Here is a 19,086-nt window from a genome sequence, read left to right on the forward strand (position 1 = left end):
TTGCCAGCCCTGTGCTATTATTAACCAAGATGTGTTCCTGGGGTAGAAAAAATATGGGCTGAAATCCAAAAATTGAGGTAGAGAGGAAAGAAAGTTTCCAGGGAAGTCAGGAGTTGCTTTGCAGTCAGATGTGGGTCACGTGGGTGACAGTAATCTAGAATAAAGCCCTGGCTTCTGGTTTGGGTGATGATGCTTTGCTACCGCCTCTGTATTACCGATATATAGCCGTATATATGTCCGACTGCATCGTGTTGGCCCCACTACACAGTAAACAGAAGATAATAATTAATAAATGGTTATAACAACAGTCGGCTGATACAAATGGGTGATATGCGAACATCAAAAATTCTGGAAAAAGAAAAGTTAGGTCAGTGTGGAAAATACACCATTGTAACTAGTTGTAATATTTTAAAAATCTGATTTTGTAACGAGATCTGAGCTGGAGTAAATACTGCTGTATGCCTCATGGACTCTGTGAGGGTAAAAAGAAAAGTCTGTATTAAAAAAAATGGTACTTAGGGGCGCCTGGGTGGCACAGCGGTTGGGCGTCTGCCTTCGGCTCAGGGCGTGATCCCGGCGTTATGGGATCGAGCCCCACATCTGCTATGAGCCTGCTTCTTCCTCTCTCACTCCCCCTGCTTGTGTTCCCTCTCTCGCTGGCTGTCTCTATCTCTGTCAAATAAGTAAATAAAATCTTTAAAAAAAAAATGGTACTTAAAAATAATTATTTACTGATGGTTACCTGTGTACTAGGCAATTTATAAAAATTATTTTAAATTTTCATAATAATTCTTAAGCTGATACTATAATCCTATTTTACATATATAAAGGAAGTGCAGTCAAATAAATTCAAACATTTGCTAGAGGTCACAGAGCTAGGAAATGGCACAACCGGTATTCAGCCCTAGACTTCCAATTCAAGGATGAATTCACTACCAAGGATGAGCGTCAGTGGTATGAGGCACAGTATGGATATTTCCATTCTCACCGTAATCCCTTTTATGGATATATTCCTTAAGTTTAGAGCTATTGGTATCTGCAGTATGCAGATAATATCCAAAGCCATAGAAGTAGATGAGATTCTCAGAAACAGGATGGCGTCCAAGAACAAAAGAAAATAACAGAAGATATCAGCAGTCTTATGATAGCACCATCTATGATTAACCTAAGCAGGCTTTTAAAAACATTTTTCTGGAAAAGTATTTACCAGTGTTTCATACAGTACATGATTCACCAGCCTCTGTTATACACCGCCCCAGAAAACAAACAAGACTTCCCCTGGTGTACCAGAGTAGCCAGAAGGGAATGTTTTTCATTCATCATTCCACTCAACAGATTTTAGTGTTCATCTCCCTTCCAGCCCTCTGTGCCTCTCGGGTTTTATATAGGCCAGATATGGTCAGTTAGGCTAGTCCACTTGTAGACATTTATCTGAGGGTTTTCTTTTTCAAAGTTTTATAAATCTACCCAAAGAAACTATAGTTTGAAATCCGATAACCTGTACCATGTTTTCATCTGCATAAACCCATAAAAGACAGATCAAAGATTAGAGACCTAAAGAGGAACAAAGTGGAGCCTCATTTCTAGCTCGGGGTGAAAGGGAAATAAGTAAAATATTTAATGGACAGTGTATATTTTATCACTAGGAATATAAACCAGGTCACTACTGCCAAAGCAAAGAATAATTTTTTACTTCATTTGTATAGGTATTTCCTCAATATCATATTTTGGGTGGGTTGTGGAAGCCAGGTAAGTTTATGGAATCAGAAAAATAAAAGCAGCAATTGATGAGTAGAATGCCCCCAGCTACATGCTTTTCTAGCCTCGTCGGCAGGCCCTCTGCCCCAAGCTGCTGCTTCTGTGATGCTGATCCACTCTAGTCCCCATGCTGCCCATGCCCTCCTGCCCTTTAATAGATTTTCCATCCCTGGGATACTCTTCTCATCCTAATTCTTGCTCGCTTTTCAAAACTTTGATAAAGGCATCATCATCTGTTCTGTGTTCCCACCTTGACCACCCCCTTGCTCAAAGAATTAATCACTCCCTTTTGGACTATGTCTGTGATTTGCACACACACATATATATATGAATATATATATATATACACAAAAGTAGTGATATATATATGTCACTATATATATATCTCACTATATGTATAATATATATCTCACTATATATAATCAGTATATATATATATTAGTATATATATGTATATAGACTATCAGATGATTATAAAGATTTTGCTCTTCCATATGTGTGCGTAAGATCTTTGGGGGTTGTGAATATTCCGTGCACATTGATCTTGGCATACTAGTGACTTGCTCAGTACTTGATATAATGACACACGATAGGAACTTGTTGGACTGACCTACATGAAGGGATAGGTATTTCTATCTTGAAGTCGTTGATTGGAAATATACCATCTATTTTTTGTTTGTTTGTTTTCATGGTGAAGCATCTAGCATTCTAGAGCCATCTTAAACAAAAAGTAGAATTCTTTCTTTCTCCCAAAACTCCTTTCTTTAACCCTGTGGCTTATAGGAAACAAACTGTGGGTTGCTGGAGGGAGGGGGTGGGGGGATGGAGTAACTGGCTGATGGACATTAAGGAGGGAATATGATGTAATGATCACTGGGTATTATATAAGACTGAAGAATCACCAAACTCTGCCTCTGAAACTAATAATACATTATATGTTAATTAATTGAATTTAAAGAAAAAAAATCACAAATTTATTTGAAAGAACACGTGGAGCTTCTAAACAGGTATATGGAAGAAAATAACGTTCATCCTGCTTTATTGAGGCCAAGATTAGATCAGTAGGTTATCATTCTGGATTTGCCACATCTTTCCTCTTTAAAATAATGAAATGTTTAAGTTTTCTGTAAGAAGCATCCATATAGACTTTAGTTGTCATTTATGTATCCATAAACACACAGGAAATCATTTGAGGGATATCTCCAAAGACAGTTTGGGGAATCTGTACTGTTGCTGAAGTTCATGAAGATTTTTTTTTCATGAAAACAAATCTTCATTAAAAACATGTTAACAATCAGATTGTTCAAGGCAAATACTACAGAGAGAGAAATAAAGCTCCCAACCGCCTATCCACATTGGGGATTTATGTTGAAGAATGGTTCTCGAAGAGAAATAAGTATTTGGAAATGTGTGAGGATAAAGTTATTGGATTTCTTTTTTTTCCTTTTTCTTTTTTTATTTTCTTCCTTTCTTTTCTTTTTTCTTTCTTTTCTTTCCTTTTTTTTTTTCTTTTCTTTCTTTTCTTTCTTTTCTTCCTTTTCTTTTCTTTTCTTTCTTTTCTTTCCAGGGAAGCAATTATATAAGGACCAGGGAACGTTATTGACACTTACAGGGTGGCAACCAGGGATGATAAACATCCTCCACAACAAAGATAGTCCTTCCCAAAAAACAAGTTGTCCCAACCCCGGTGCTGCTAATGCTCTCCTGAGAACTACAATACCTTGTGGCCATAGCTAGCTGCTGACTGGACCTGACGAAGTCAAAGTGGGGACTAATAAGGAAAAAGCTAGAGTGAGTGGCAGTGTCTCAACAGCATGACATAGTCACCCAGTCCTAAATTTGGTTCAGCTCAAGGAATCTACCAGAAAAGTAGAATATAGAATAGAAAGAAGAAGAACCAGAAGAAGCACATGTTTTTGGTCACCATATCTTCAAACATCCACCTTGTTTAAGAAACAAAAAACTAATATATGACTAATATCTTACCAAAAGAAAAAAAATCTAGTCCATTCATTATTAAGTATATTTTTTATTACAGGTTGCTTTAGGCTCTGCTAATTGAATGTTGAATGGAAACAAACACGGTCCATCCTCTTAGGTCACTCAAGGTCTAGAGAGATTTATCAGATTCAAAAGGTTTCATCCCTTTTACAAAAAAAACTATTCCCATCTAGAAGACTGAGTAGTATAAGAGATCTTTCCATTTAAGTGAAAATGGAGTTATAATATCACAAATATTAGGACAAAAGCCATGGTCATGCCCAAGGAGAAGGGGCCAGTAAGTAGCTTGAAAGAAAAAGATTTCTGGTTAATAGCAGGTATATATAAACATGTACTTCGTGAGCCCATTTAATAAAAAATTATTTAAATTCTAATTAGTTAACATACACTGTAATACTGGTTTCAGGAGAAGAATTTAGTGGTTCATCACTTACATACAACACCCAATGCTCATCACACATGCCCACCTTAATCCCCCTGACCCATCTAACCCATCCCCCAGCCACCTCCCTCCATCAACCCTCAGTTTGTTCTCTCTCATTAAGAGTCTATTAAGGTCCCCCACCTTTTCCCCCTTCCCATATGTGTGAGCCTATTCTTTATAAACTGAGTTAAAAGATAAACAGCTTTGCTATATAGTCCCAGTTGCTTTGAAGTCTAGGTTTAAAATGGATTCAGCTAAGCTTTCTTGTCATCTCTGGTTTAAAAAGTATTTGTTTGTTTTGCTTGACAAGTAAAGCTATCGTCCAAATCAAATAATAGAATAAATTAAAAAGGGAGAATAGGAGAGTCTGCATCTGAATTACCCAGTTTGGTTTCCTTATGGTAAATTTTCCCAGATAATTGTTTATTTCTTTCACTTTGTCTCTGCCTAAGAAAAAAGGATGTAAGTCCTTTACCTTCCCCTTATGTCCCCTTTTCCCACAGTAGCCAAATCACTTAAAGATGGTCCTTTGTCAGATCAACAGGATCTGCAGGAACTACAACCGGTCCACAAAATGATGTATATACAAAGATTGTCACTGCAAACTGCAAAATAAAGAATCAGCTTGGTAGTATTTAAAATATATATATATATAGAGAGAGAGAGAGAGAGAGTTCAGTTACATCCTTACTTGTTGATACCCCTTCCCAAAGCAGGATGAATGTTTGCATACAAATGATTGGCCTCCATTTCCTGGACAAGATGTGAGTTTGGTGTCCCAGAGCTGCCTGTGCACTCAGTTAAAACCTCAGCTGTACTAAATCCCTAACTCAGAATTAGAGAAAATAAGAAATGATCATAAGATGTCGACTTCATGCTAAATTTATCAATCAAGTGAACTGAACTATTTCCAAGAAAAAGTCATAACAATTTTTTTTCGCTGAAAAATGTTCTTAAAATGTGCTTCTCAGACTGGTGGCAGTCTGCATCATTAAGAGAACTTGTTTGCGGGGGCGGGGGTGCCTCAGTGGGTTAAGCCTCTGCCTTTGGCTCAGGTCATGATCCCAGGGATGGAGCCCCGAGCCCCAAGTCAAGCTTCCTGCTCAGTGGGGAGTCTTCTTCTCCTTCTTCTTCTGCCTGTCTCCCTTCTCGTGCTCTCTCCCCCTCTCTCTCAAATAAATAAATAAAAAATCTTTAAAAAAAAGAGAGCTAGTTGGCATAATCTTCTCCAGTCCCATCCATGTTGATGCAAATGTTGGGTAATCATTTTCCCTAAGATGGCTGAGTAATATTCCATTGTATATATGGACTCCAGGAAACAAACTGAGGGTTTTAGAGGGGAGGGGAGTGGGGGGATGGGCTAGCGGTGATGGGTATTAAGCAGGGCACGTATTGCATAGAGCACTGGGTGTTATACGCAAACAATGAATCATGGAACACTACGTCAAAAACTAATGATGTACTGTATGGTGACTAACATCATAATAAAAATAAATAAAATAAATTTAAAAATTAAAAAGAAAAAAAGCTAGTTGGAATTTCAAATTCTTGACCCCCACCTAAAATACAGAAACTCTGAGGGTAAGGCCCATCAGTCAAGCCTCTCAAAGGATTCCGATGCATCTCAAAGGGATGTAGGCATAGATTGTACCACAGAATATAACTGTGCTTAAAAAGCTACAAAGACAGATTCGTGATGCTTCCAATGTATAATGAGGGAAGCCCTGAAAGAAAACAACACAAAAAAGAAGAGAAAAGGAAAATTAAGTTTTTCCTTTGGTTTCAATCTAGTGACTAGACTTTATCTTTGTAATGTGATAAACAGATGCCTTGGCCAAAAAAAAAAAAAAAAAAAAAACTGGCTCATGAAACTCTGATAAAAGATCACAGGAAATATTTGTGTCAGATTTTGCATAACTATTTGTTTTATCCAGAACCTCTGATGAAAGATCACAGGAAATACTTGTTCCAAATTTTGCCCAACTCTCTGTTCTAACGGAAATTCTTTTTCTTTTCAGCTAAACAGTTGTTTTCTGTCACTTGGGAAAAGATTATTTTTTTTTAGGTAAGGAAGAAATGTTACCTCTCACTCTCAAAAACACACATATGTAAACACGGATATGCATTTGTCCATAGAAAGATACATGAGTAGATTCCATGCAGGTCTGTCTTTCAATGTGAAAATTAAAACTTATGGGTAGATAACAATATATTACTAGATATGGCAGATAGGTAAATTTAAGTAATTGATCATACTTGTTCCCTTGCTAAAATTGCATTTTATTTATTTTTAAGATTTTATTTATTTATTTGAGAGAGAGAGACAATGAGTGGTTGGGGGGGGTGCAGAGGGAGAAGCAGACTCCCCGCTGAGCAGCGAGCCCAACTTGAGGACTCCATCCCAGCACCCTGGGATCATGACCTGAGCCAAAGGCAGACGCTCAACTGACTGAGCCACCCAGGTGTCCCTAAAATTGAATTTTAATTTTCAGTTTCAACTTGAGACATTATGCCACAGGGCCCTAGACCTTTCATGTGTAACCAGTGTGTTTTTCCATGTGTCTGATAGAAGTATGGAACAGTGGAATAGCTTTCTTGATCAACAGGACGACACTGATAACTGCTCAGAATCTGTGAAGTTCGATGCCCGCTCCATGACAGCCTTGCTTCCTCTGTGTAAGTACAAGAGTGGGGTGCCCGTGGAGGTTGTCCTTACAGTTAGTGACGCTATGTAAAATTACAGTCCTGGGATTTACCTTACATGTGTATGAATGTTAAGACTTAGTGGACAAGTAGGTCTTCTCCTCTTTTGAGACAGAATAGAAAATAAGCTTAGGTTGGACTAAAGAAGCTTTGTTGTAGGTTAAATTAGTTCACAATGTTGATGGAGTCCTCTGATTTCTCAGCCACTGGACGAGGTCCTGGAAATAACTATACCCCTAGCACCATTAATTAATTTTTGAAAATCATGGGTGGTATGTACTTGTATTAGTTTCCTAGGGCTGCTGTCACAAATCACCAGAAGTTGGGCGGCTTCCAACAACATTTGTTCTCTCACAGTTCTGAAGGCCAGAAGTCTGAAGTCAAGTGTCAGCAAGGCCATGCTTCCTTTCAAGGCTCTTCCCTGCCTCTTCGTAGCTTCGTAGCTCCTAGTTGCTCCTGCCAGTCTTACTGTTCCTCGCCTTGTAACTGCATCACTCTGTCTGTGCCTCCATCTTCACATGGTCTTCTTCCTGTGCCTTTATGTGTCCTCTACTCTTCTTATAAGGACACCAGTCATGGGACAAGGGCCCACCTGAATCCAGTATGACCTCATCTTAACTTGATTATACCTGCAAAGACCCCATTTCCAAATAAGGTCATATTCACAGGCAACTGGGTATAAGACATCAGTGGTGTCTTTTGTGGGGAAACAGTTCAGTCCACAGCAGTGCTGAAACAGGTTTGCATGGTTAACAAGAGCTCAAAAGAATCTGTATTCGGTTATAGTTGGACAGGTTCTTTTTTTCTCTTTAATTAATTAATTAATTAATTTGACAGAGTTGCGTATAATTCTGCTAAGCTTTAAAGGCTGGATACATTTCACCAAAAGGGTAGGGCAGGTGAAAGAGGATCCACAGAAATTTCAGTCAGAGGAAGCAGCATATTGCACGGGACAAGGTGGACGAGTTCTTACACAGACAGACCTGAAATACAAACCGTAACCCCAAGGAATGACGGGTATTGCACACTACACAGTCGATGGGTGGGAGGATGTGGCATGGATGAGACAAAAGGAAGACAGATCCTAGTAAAAGCTGTTTAAGGTAGAGATGTCAAGAGATGAGGAGGGAAGACAGAGGTACTAGGGACAGAGAAAAGGCAACAGGAAGTTTGGAGAGCTACTTGAAAGGTAGAATGCAGAGGATTTGATTGTGAATTAAAGATAAGGGAGATACTGATAAGTTTCAGGCTCATTCAGCTTGGCAAAGGGATAGCCCATCTTGCTTGTTTTGTAGGTGGTTCTTTTTCTTTTTCCTTAGATCTTTCTTTTTTCTTTTCATTTTTCGGTCTTTTTTTTTTTTTTTTTTTTTTAGCTTTTTTTTGGTCTTATTTTTACTTAACAATTTTTTCTCCTTTTCCTTTCAGTCCCTCATAGAACATTATCGAATAATAGCTAAACTTTTATTTTCAATTTGGGAACTTACAACCTGAAAACAAAATCTTTCTTATTGTGCAATGAAAGCAATGGCCATAGGAGAGAAATTGTTAATGGATGTTTTATTCACCTAATCAGAGAAAATGTCTTCGTCCTCTGCTGAGATTCCTCTCCACATTGAGTTAACTTTTCCACAATTAGTATCCCATTATGTGAATCACTGTTCCAAATAAATGGATAATATGAAAATATTAATATTTCCTGAAATACCCAGAGGATGGGTTTCATTGATCCATTCCGAAGTGTAGTCAGAATGTGAATAGTTCTCATTTTTTTAATGTATTAAAATCATAAGAGGTATCCAAATACAGAATTATTAAGATGAAATTAGAAAAGAAAATTTGCATAATTGTCATTGAAAACAGATGTCTCTTTTATCTGATTTAAACTCTGAAAAAAAATCATAATTATATAGTTACTTGAGGAATCTGATTTTTACTCAGAATGTATTCCCATATGAAACAGAAGAATAAAATTTATGTTTGACTATGTTGATATTAATATTAAAATATATCCAAAAAATATTAAAATGTGTCAACTAATGCCGCCAGACGAGACAAGTATAAGTTGTAGAGGTCAGTAACTTTGTCATGGATGTTTAGTTAATGGAAAGTCAATCAGATGTTCATAGTGATGCCTGTATTGGCTTTTCCTGTGACTGTTGCTTTTGCTTCCTACTGAATAAACGGGGGCAGATTTTTTGTTCCCCTTTTATTCCAATAGGCTTGGTAGTAATGATAGAATTGGAGATTACCAAAATGTTAATTAAGAAGAGTAAGGTATCTAACAGTAGATCGGGCTTTTGTTTTTTTAGATCCTAAAAATGGCCCTACGCTTCCAGAGAAACTGAAGTCCTTCAAAGCTGCACTGATTGTCCTTTACCTTCTTGTGTTTGTAGTTCTCATGCCCATCATCGGAGTAATGGCAGGTACAGTATTCTAGAGTTGTGAAGCTTAGCAACTCATCTTGTGAATTACTTGTAGAAACAAAAGGAAGCATCCAGTCTTTTGTACAGGGGAGATACATAAGGAAAATGTCACATCACAAAGTGCTTCTCAAATTCATGAATTAAAAAAAAAAATAGATTCTTCAAAGTTATTAGGTAAAAAAAAGATAGTATAGAGAATGAAAGATTAAGATAAAAATACAGCTATGTGAAGATGAGATGGAATGAATTAGACCATTCCAAAGAAATGTGTCCTCTGGAGTCCTATGTACTTCTAGTGGTGGGTGGCAGATTGTATGGTAAGTATCCCAGTTGCCACTGTAAAGACGTAAGCAGGACCATTTACATTCACAATGCCTAAAACAAAAGCAAAACAACAACCAGAAAACAAGCCAGTTGTTTGAAAAAGCTCTTCTGCTCCTAGCACCGAGAGGAGAGAGAAATATTCTTGCAAGTCCTCACAGAGAAGAGATCTTGCCTAATAATGGCCTGTACTTCAGCAATATCTTTCCAGTTGATATGGCCACATGTTTCATAAGGCTATTATTTTAAAAATTTCTAAAAATAATCTGATGTCATCCCCTCAACCTAAAAAAATTAGAACACTTTAGAGGCACATATTTCTTTGGCAAGTCTAACTTGAGGAGGGGATGGATTTGAGGGTTTCCGCAGGGGTGGATGGCTTGCATATAACTCAGTCAGATCTGTAAATATTATTCCCCTCAGTAGCCTTTTTGCTGGATTTGATTGGCATTTGAATTTATATGCCTCGTGGCTTTCCTGTTTGTGACTGGCAAAATGTCTGGACGTAGGCTCTAACAAGCGGGAAGTAGGATACATTTTTATGTGCATACTAATAAGCTTGACAAGAAAAGTGCTTCTAAACACAAGGCCAGCCTCCTCTGTGAAGAGGCAACCTAAAGGAATATTCTAAGACAGAGCCCAAATTTGCTAAGAAATAATAAAACCACAACAAGTGTGACAGTAGCTGTCACTTTGGGGCATTTACTACGTTCAGATACTGGCCTTATAAATATTCCACAGATTATCTTAATATACCTTTACAGTTGCCCTTGAGCAGACATATACTTATTCTCATTATCCACAAAAGGAAACTGAGACTGTTCAGTAGAAGAGCTGCGTTTGCCACCCATGAGTCTTGACTCCTAACCTCTGTGGTCTGCTCTCTCCCAATGGAATTGAATTTTTAGAACAAAATGGGATTGGCCAATTAAACACATATATGCAAAACATATCCATAATTTTAGATGAAAAAATATTTCCAGAGGTAAAAATGAATTCCTGTTTTGGCCATTACAAAAATAAAAACAGAAACCCACCACAACAAACTGAACTGATCAACCAGGCAGCCCAACCACAGTCATCTATAGAAAAGGACTGGTTATGTCTGTCATTGTAACAGCTGACTTCCTGATGAATTGAGATTATCTGTATGTTGTTTATGTATGTGCTTATGTTCATTTGAAATGCGCAGTCAAAAGACGCTTTGTTGCTTGGGATGTATAAGCTAGTTAGAATTGGGGTAAATTCCACCCCTTTTATACAAACCATGGCCTGTAGAGTCAGCACCAGGGAATGCAACTTCTGTTTGAAAGGCACATGCAGAATGGGTCAATGAAGTCTGGAAAGAATTCAGGGTTCTAACCAAGTTCAAAATCTTTGGGCTATTAGAAAATACTACCAGGTTTCCATGTTCATTGTTGGGTTGAAGTGACTGATCCAAAGTAGTTGCGTTGGAAGAAATGAATGAATGAATGAATGAATGAATGAATGAATGAATGAAAAAAGAAGAAAGAAAGAAAGAAAGAAAGAAAGAAAGAAAGAAAGAAAGAAAGAAATTTTGTTTCCTAAAACTATAGCAGGTACCTAGTAAGACTAACAAGAAGTTAAAAATGTTCAAATCTTACTAAGTCCACATTAGCACTCAAATTCACCAGAACTTGGAATGGATCTCACTGTTTCTATCACACTCGAATAAACAACTGACAATCCATTTTCAACTTTGACATTACAGATCAGAGTATTTTCCAAAACCAAAACAAAACTAATGCAATACATATCTCTACTTGATATCAAAAAATTATAAATAAAGATAAAATATATCCCTAAAAGATAGAAATTACTCTGTTTTGGCAAATATGAATTGATGGATGAAATAAAATGCTGTGCAGAAAGACTCTATTTAAATTTAAAATGTCTTATATGATGAAAGATACTTCTTAATGATGAAAGCTACTCCATATGCTATCATTTCTTAATGAAACTCCTGAATCCCTATCATAGTACGACAACATAATAACATCTCTGACAGTAAAATACAATCTAGGATTAATGCATATATAATTGTTGCTGAAATACTGAAGATTCTTTAGCTCAAATAATACAAAATTTTGCAGGAGAAGATATTAGCAACATGAAGGAGTAAATGTGATCTGTGAAATATCAAATATCACTCTCTCCCTGAGGGTTTGCATAAGCCATAAAAGTTTGCCTCCTTTCAAATGTGAAATAGAAAAGTCACAAAATGCCATCTTTCCAATGATAATGAAAGAAATGAGCATTCGAAGATCTGAACTCTGGCATTCTTTACCTAGATTTATGATACAGAGTTAAACAGTTTTTTAAAAAGTTAGTATTAGTTTTCATTTGGATTTGGGAAAACAAGCAGTGTTTTGTGTTTGTAAATCTGTAAGCAACAATGTAGTCTTTATTGTCAACTTTATGTTGAAGTGCATGTCAGATAGAAACCTTTGGTCACATGATGTTTTGTCAGTTCGTCTTCCCTTTCCATCCTGTGAAAAAGATTTGCTTTATCCACGTGAAACAGAAGTTATTTCCAGGGAAAGAAAAATTACATGGTTGAGCAATTAGATCACTATGCTTAGTAAAATAAATTGCAGAAACTACAGTGCTCGTTACAACACCCAACCTCCCCCCAGTTTTTTTTTATACTAAACAGTATTAATTCCCCATCAGTATTTTCAGTGTTGTGCATACAGACACAGAAGTCACAGAATTTGAATCCAAAATATTAATAACAAAAAAGCTGGAAGTTAACAAATGCTTATCATAGGCCAGGAAGTAGTATAAGCACTTTACATGTATTAGCTCCTTTAATTATTTCAACACTGACTGTTAGAATCCTACCAGACAGTTAGTAAAATAGAAGCCCTGGTAAAATAACTTGCCCAAGATCACAGATTAAAAAGGAAAGAGCAAGAATCGCTAACCCAGGCAGGTCCACTCCATACCTGGATTCTTAACTGCTACTTAGAAAAGGCAATAATCATCATGAAAGGAACCTTTTTAAGGGACATCTTTGAAGTAGTTTTTACAAAATTATTAGTTTGGGTCTCTATTGCAGGCAAAATCCATTCCCAGTTTTACATTCCCAGAGTTCCTCAAGCAGTGCTCCACACATGGTAGGTGCTTAATAAATAAATCATAGAATTAAATGCCTGAATGAGGCTGTCAGTCCAGAACTTGTTCCCCATACTTAATGTAACAAATGTGATGAGATCCAACTAAAAAATACATTTTTTTGTCCACTTCCTTAATAAATTAAGAAGTATTAAATAATCCACACTCTGGATCATAAAAAAATGTTGTCAAACATTTCATTAATTCAAATAAACTAATTTTAAAGAATCTAACTAGGAAAATATGATATAATTTGGCTTTTTAAAGTTGGGATCTAATTGCATGTATAGTTTCATACTTATTCCTAATATAATAATAGGTACAATAGCAGTCATCATCAGACAGCTTCTTTAAGTAAAGATGGCAAAGACCGTGAACTCTGTAAGATCCTATCTTTCGTGGATAAGTCGCTTTAATTTGGACAGAATTTTCCTGTGGGCCACCTGTGTGCCGTGGGATTTACATGCCTTCCCTCATGCATCCTCAGCACCACTGTTGGAAGCAGTTACTACATTTCGATCTTTGAGGAACTTAAGAAGAGAACTTTCCCAGAGTACCCCAGCTAGTAATTGAGGAATGGAGCTAGATTCTAGAATCAGGTAGCTTGTTCCTGAGTAAATACCAGCCTCTCATTTATATAACAGGTAACTTTGAGCTTGGGGTGGAACTAACTATCTTTCATGTGTTATCTCAATTCTCAAAAATCCATAAGGCTGATACTACTGCCATATCATTTTTATTAAGAAAACTGATATATCAGGTATAGCTGTTTATGTAGATATATTTTTAAACCATATACAACAGTTACTCTTTTTATTGCTCAATAATGGTCAAATGTGAAAAATCCTATGCATTCCAAATAAATGAATAAAAGACATATATGTTGATAAAGTAATAATATACATAGAAATAGAGGGAGATATGAAAAAGTCTTAACTATCACTGATTAGTGGTAAAATGGTACTTAACATTTTTTGTATATAATTATGTATTATTTTTATCTGCAGAGCTAATGTTTATGCTTTTCATGATTTGAAACTCCAAACATATTACTCTAGATCTTTTCAGAGGGATAATTACCTTGTTTAGAGAACATGTGCCCATTTGGAAATAAATATCGGCAGCTCTGTATATCCCCCAAATATAATTTAATAGATTTTTTTTTAGGAAATAATTACTTAAAAATTGTTCCTGAAAGCATTGCATATATTAGTAAAAACAGAGCAAATTAAGTGTAGGAGTTCTGTTACATAAATCTGGTAGATCCATACAGATAAAACAATGTAGGTATTAAAATTATTTTTGAAATAATAATATGCTAGTGAAAAGAGAGACAGATTTGGTATACATACACCAAAATGTTAACATTTAACTCAGGATGGTGAGATTAAGAATAAGTTATTTTTCTTTATTACATATCTTTTGAAAGTTTTCTGTGATGAATATGTATTTTATAATAGGTAAAGAGGAATCTTACAAAAATAATATTTTTTAAAGTGAAAAAAAATTATTTGCTCAGTTTCTGTCCCACCAATAATAAATAGGCCTGTATAAACTGAAAATGACAATTCTCTGCCAGCTTAAGTGATTGGATGAGGAAGGTGAGCCAACAATTTACTCATACAGTAGATAACACTAATACTTCTATTTTTACTACATATTGTTTTTGTCACATCATTTATCTTCATAACAGCTAATGTATGCAACATGCTTGCTTCAGATACTGTGTTAAGCATTATCTCATTTTATCCTAACAGACCTGAGGAATAGGATACAATGCACTTCATAATCGTACTGTCAAAGCCAAATGCAGTGGCTCCGAAGATGCACATAAGCAGCAGTTCAGAAAGGATGACTTGATCCTGGAATAAATTCTAATGGGAAGTGGGAAAAGGAGGCTGGCTGTCTTCCTTTCAACAACATGTGTAGTGTGGTTCACACATTGTATATTTAAAATAAATACCCGGTTTAGGATTGCATTCAAAATGTTAGAATGGAGCGGAATGATACAGAATGGAGTGGTGTATGCATTTAAGGATACAGGCCATGACTCTGTTTATTTTTACTTAAATATACAGCACAGCTCCTGAAGAGGGAAATGATGAATTGCACAGTTGGTTCAATTAATGCAAACGAAATATCTCAAAGTCTCACAGGAAAAGGAAATGACAGTGAAGATGAGATGAGATTTCGAGAAGCTGTTATGGAACAAATGAGCAACATGGAGAAGAGAATCCAATATATTTCAGATACAGAAGCCAACCTCATAGATTCAGAGCATTTCCAAAATTTTAGTCTGGTGACTGATCAAAGATTTAATGATGTTCTTCTCCAGCTGAGTACCTTGGTTTCCTCAGTTCAGGGACACGGAAACGTGATAGACGAAATCTCCAAGTCGTTACTAAGTCTGAATACCACATTGCTTGATTTGCAGCTCAGTATCAAAACACTGAATGACAGAGTCCAAGACAATACATTTAAACAGCAAGAGGTAAGAGTTTTTGTATTAGAAGGTCACATGCCAAGATTGAATCCATCTAGATCCTATCTCCTCAGACAGTTCAAGAAAACAAAATTTGCAAACCCCGTTTGAATATTATCTGACTTACCCTGATTCCTCTGGCAGTCTTACCAGAAGATTGTACATGAATTTACCTACTGTCTTCTCCCGGTTCCCAACACAATGGGGGATATTTTCCCATTGGATATAGACTCTCATAAGGTATTTTAGTTCTTTAAATCCCCTTATACTACCTCTTGAGACTGTCTAAACCAATTATAATGTTTAGATTATCTTAGTGGGTACTCTGTTTTGTAAATTCTACAACAGACCCAAATTCCTTCATCATCAAAGAAATGGAAACCTCATTTACATGAATAACATACAAAATCTACATTTTTAAATAGTTTGTCATTCCCAAGAAGTATAATTAAGTTTTAATGTGTAAAGGTAACTATAATTAAAGAGCTAAATTTTGAGTAATACTTAACAACATTTTATTTTTATCATAGGACCAAATACACAAGAAAGGAGAGCAAGCCATGTTTAGACCAGGTTTTCAGCAAAAGTAAAAGGCCAGATGTGAACTGTTCAGTCTTTGGGAACTACAAGGTCTCCCTCGTGGCTATTCAGCTCTGCCATTCTAGTGCACAAGCAGCCAGAGACAACATGTAGACACAAGAGGGAAGCTGTGGTCCAGTTAATCTTTGTTTACAAAAACAGACTTCGGCCCATGGATCATAATTTTCTCACCTCTGCTATAGACTGTACTGTGGCCAGCCCACCTGATTACTTTGTATTGATGGAAAGAAATTAAAAAGCAAGCCCCTTACTTCAAAATTGTTTTTTTTTTGGTTGTTAAATAATTATAATTCATTCCATTCCATGAAAAATAAGCATATGACTAAAATTTACTCCTGTGAAAAAAACAATCTTTCTATTATCAAATATCTAAGACCTAAGATCATAATTAATGTAAAGCCTATAAAGTTTCCACCATCAGCAAAGCAACGTTGGCATCTTGGTAGTAAATTTTATTTGAATAGACCCATTTTTGATTAATGAAGCTGTTTTCTGTATAGAGACAGTATTAACAGTAGTGATTTTTAAAAATGGATGTCACTTAGAGAGGAACAACAAACCTCTAAAGTTATAAAAGATGAAAACCAACTAAATTATTGACTAGGGAATAGACAAAACTAGTTAAGAAGGAATAGTCTACATCTCTATTTGTAAGGTACAATCACTCAGAACTTTTGAATTTCACATGATCCTGGTTTTAAGATGTCAGAGGACAATGGCATGGCTGTATAAATACGGGGACTTTGTTGGAAAACCTCATCCCAACACCAGCCTTGATAATCCATGTCACCACTTCCAAAATCTGTGTTTCCCACACTGTTAATAAGTATCTAAGTATATCAACTACTATTGAAATATCATGGACTCTGGGGCACCTAGGTGGCTCAGTCAGTTGGGCGTCTGCCTTTGGCTCAGGTCATGATCCCAAGGTCCTGGGATTGAGTCCCACGTCGGGCTCCCTGCTCAGTAGGCAGTCTGCCTGCACCTCCCCCGCTTGTCCTCTGTCTGTCAAATAAATAAATAAATAAATAAATAAAATCTTAAAAAAAGAAAAAGAAATGTCAAGGACTTAGGCTCTGCAAGGGTAGAGAGAGTCAAAAAGTAGTAACAGTCTACAGAGCAGAAGACTAGGGGAGACAAACAAAATTTCAGTTATGAGACTATGAACTGATTAAGTTGGAGGGAAAGAGGAAGGAAGAAGAAATATTACGTTATATAAAAACAGTAGAGCAGTGGGACAGGGCAAGGAGAGAGAAGATGGACCAGATGGACAGATAGGATATATTCGGTACTGCTAATGCCCCAGATTCAGTAGAGACTATGGGATATCTGTGAACTCACATCAAGAGTTGAAACCAAATTGGAAACTATTTAGAAGACAGTAGAAATCTTGAACATGTTTGAAGTGCTAGTTACTGGAAATCAAAATCTGGTGATGAGTGAACTCTTTGAGTTTGGATAGATCACACTTAGGTTTTAGACAGGGTCCTGGCATTAGAAATGAAGGTACGAGGGAATGGAGAGACTTCCAGAGCTATTTTCTTTTTCGAGGCAGCAATCACTTGTAGAGATTGAGAAACTAGGTCAGTACTGGTGTATGTATATGGATGTGTGCGTGCACACACATGCGCTCATTGAAAACAATATCGGAGCCTCATCCCCCTGTTGCTTAAACAGTTTTATTCACCTTCAAGTCTTTAGCCCAATGCAGGAATAAGTAAATTAAATGAATGCCTGAATCAGTAGATGCTGTTTGAAGTAAAGGCTTATAAGTGATACCAGCATGATGCCTATCAAGGACAGACCAAACATGAGTTTGAGGGAAAAAAGTACACTAGCACAAAAGGAAAGAGAGAGGTGGGAATTCCTTGTGTCCCTTGTTCATAGAAAGGACTGTAAGACTGCAAAATTAAATGCCAGTTTCCAGCGGGGCCGCTGATGATAGAGTATGGAAGGTGTGTATGGATGCTGAATAGGCTTTTTAAAAGAAATAATAAAATGCATTTTCCGTCTTCCCAGTAAAAATTATTTCAAGTGAAATCTGGCTAATATGAGCACCATATGCAGCTTTCAAAAAAGGGAATAAAAGGCAGCGTTAGCTTTGTATATGAAAAACATGGGAAAGTCCTGGGTTTTTGGCAGCAAAATCAACTGCTAGCCCCCTGCCCTCTGCTCCGTGACTACCTGGAGCTACCCAAATGTAGGTGAGCATATTTTTTATGTTGCTGTGCTTTATAAACATCCATGCTCACATCCAAGCTTTAAACATGGTTTTCTAAATTGTATTTTTTTTAAGATTTTATTTATTTATTTGTCAGAGCACAAGCAGGGGCAGCGGCAGGCAGAGAGAGAAGCAGGCTCCCCACTGAACAGGGAGCCCGATGCGGGACTGGATCCCAGGACCCTGGGATTGTGACAGGAGCTGAAGGCAGATGCTTAACCAACTAAGCCACCCAGGTGTCCCAAAATTGTATTTATTTTAAATGTTATATGAGTTTCAGGTGTACAATGTAGTGATTTAACAATTCTGTACATTACTCAATACCAAAAAAAGTGTAGTCACCATCCATCCCCATACATTATCACAATATATTTTTTTAAGATTTTATTTATTTGTTTGACGGAGAGAGTACAGGCAAGGAGAGCAGCAGGCAGAGGGAGAAGCAGACTCCCCACTGAGTAGGGAGCCCAATGCAGGATTTGATCCCAGAACTCTGGGATCATGACCTGAGCCGAAGGGAGATGCTTAACCAACTGAGCCACCCAGGTACCCCCACAATATTACTGACTGTACTCGCTGTGCTGTACTTTTCATTATCATGACTTATACTATATGGTATGGAAAATGCCAAATAGTCAAGGAAGGAGACAGTGGAGACAACAGAATAGGGTTTTGGATGAGGGAAGGCACAGTTAGAAAAGTAAAAACTGATAAGCTTCTGTGCTTGAGTGTAGTGCCACCGAAGGGGCCAATCTAGGTATCTGTTCATTTCCTTTCAAAGGCTTTACACCCTGACTGCCTTGACCCCCCCTCACATCAACTTGTCCTGTCCAGTCAAAGCAAGTGTAATTTTCTCTTTGTACCTGGATTAGGGAGCAATACACCCCTGGCTTATTTCTGTATACCAGTGGGAAATGAGAATACATCAGCAGTTAAGCAGAGATGTCCTTAGAAAAGTACTGAGCATACCATGAAGACAGAGGATCCGATAAAAGTAGAACAGAGGGACGGAAAA

General features: G+C 37.0%; 1 protein-coding gene across 7 annotated transcripts in view; it reads left to right on the forward strand.

Annotated features, from left to right (window-relative positions):
- Positions 1-19,086, forward strand: part of MSR1 (macrophage scavenger receptor 1) — a 413,132-nt gene that overhangs the window by 344,209 nt on the left and 49,837 nt on the right. For 4 of the 7 annotated variants that reach the window (XM_044387552.3, XM_026508459.4, XM_026508463.4 and 1 more), the window contains exons 2-5: positions 6,202-6,248; positions 6,753-6,859; positions 9,196-9,309; positions 14,847-15,259. In XM_044387552.3, the coding sequence (XP_044243487.2) occupies positions 6,757-6,859; positions 9,196-9,309; positions 14,847-15,259 (630 nt within the window). In that variant the 5' untranslated portion in view covers positions 6,202-6,248; positions 6,753-6,756. The remainder of the gene's footprint in view (positions 1-6,201; positions 6,249-6,752; positions 6,860-9,195; positions 9,310-14,846; positions 15,260-19,086) is intronic. The other 3 variants (XM_057303426.1, XM_044387553.3, XM_026508460.4) reach the window with 1 other exon arrangement.

The sequence above is a fragment of the Ursus arctos genome, unplaced genomic scaffold, assembly GCF_023065955.2.
Source record: "Ursus arctos isolate Adak ecotype North America unplaced genomic scaffold, UrsArc2.0 scaffold_27, whole genome shotgun sequence".
Lineage (NCBI taxonomy): Eukaryota > Metazoa > Chordata > Mammalia > Carnivora > Ursidae > Ursus > Ursus arctos.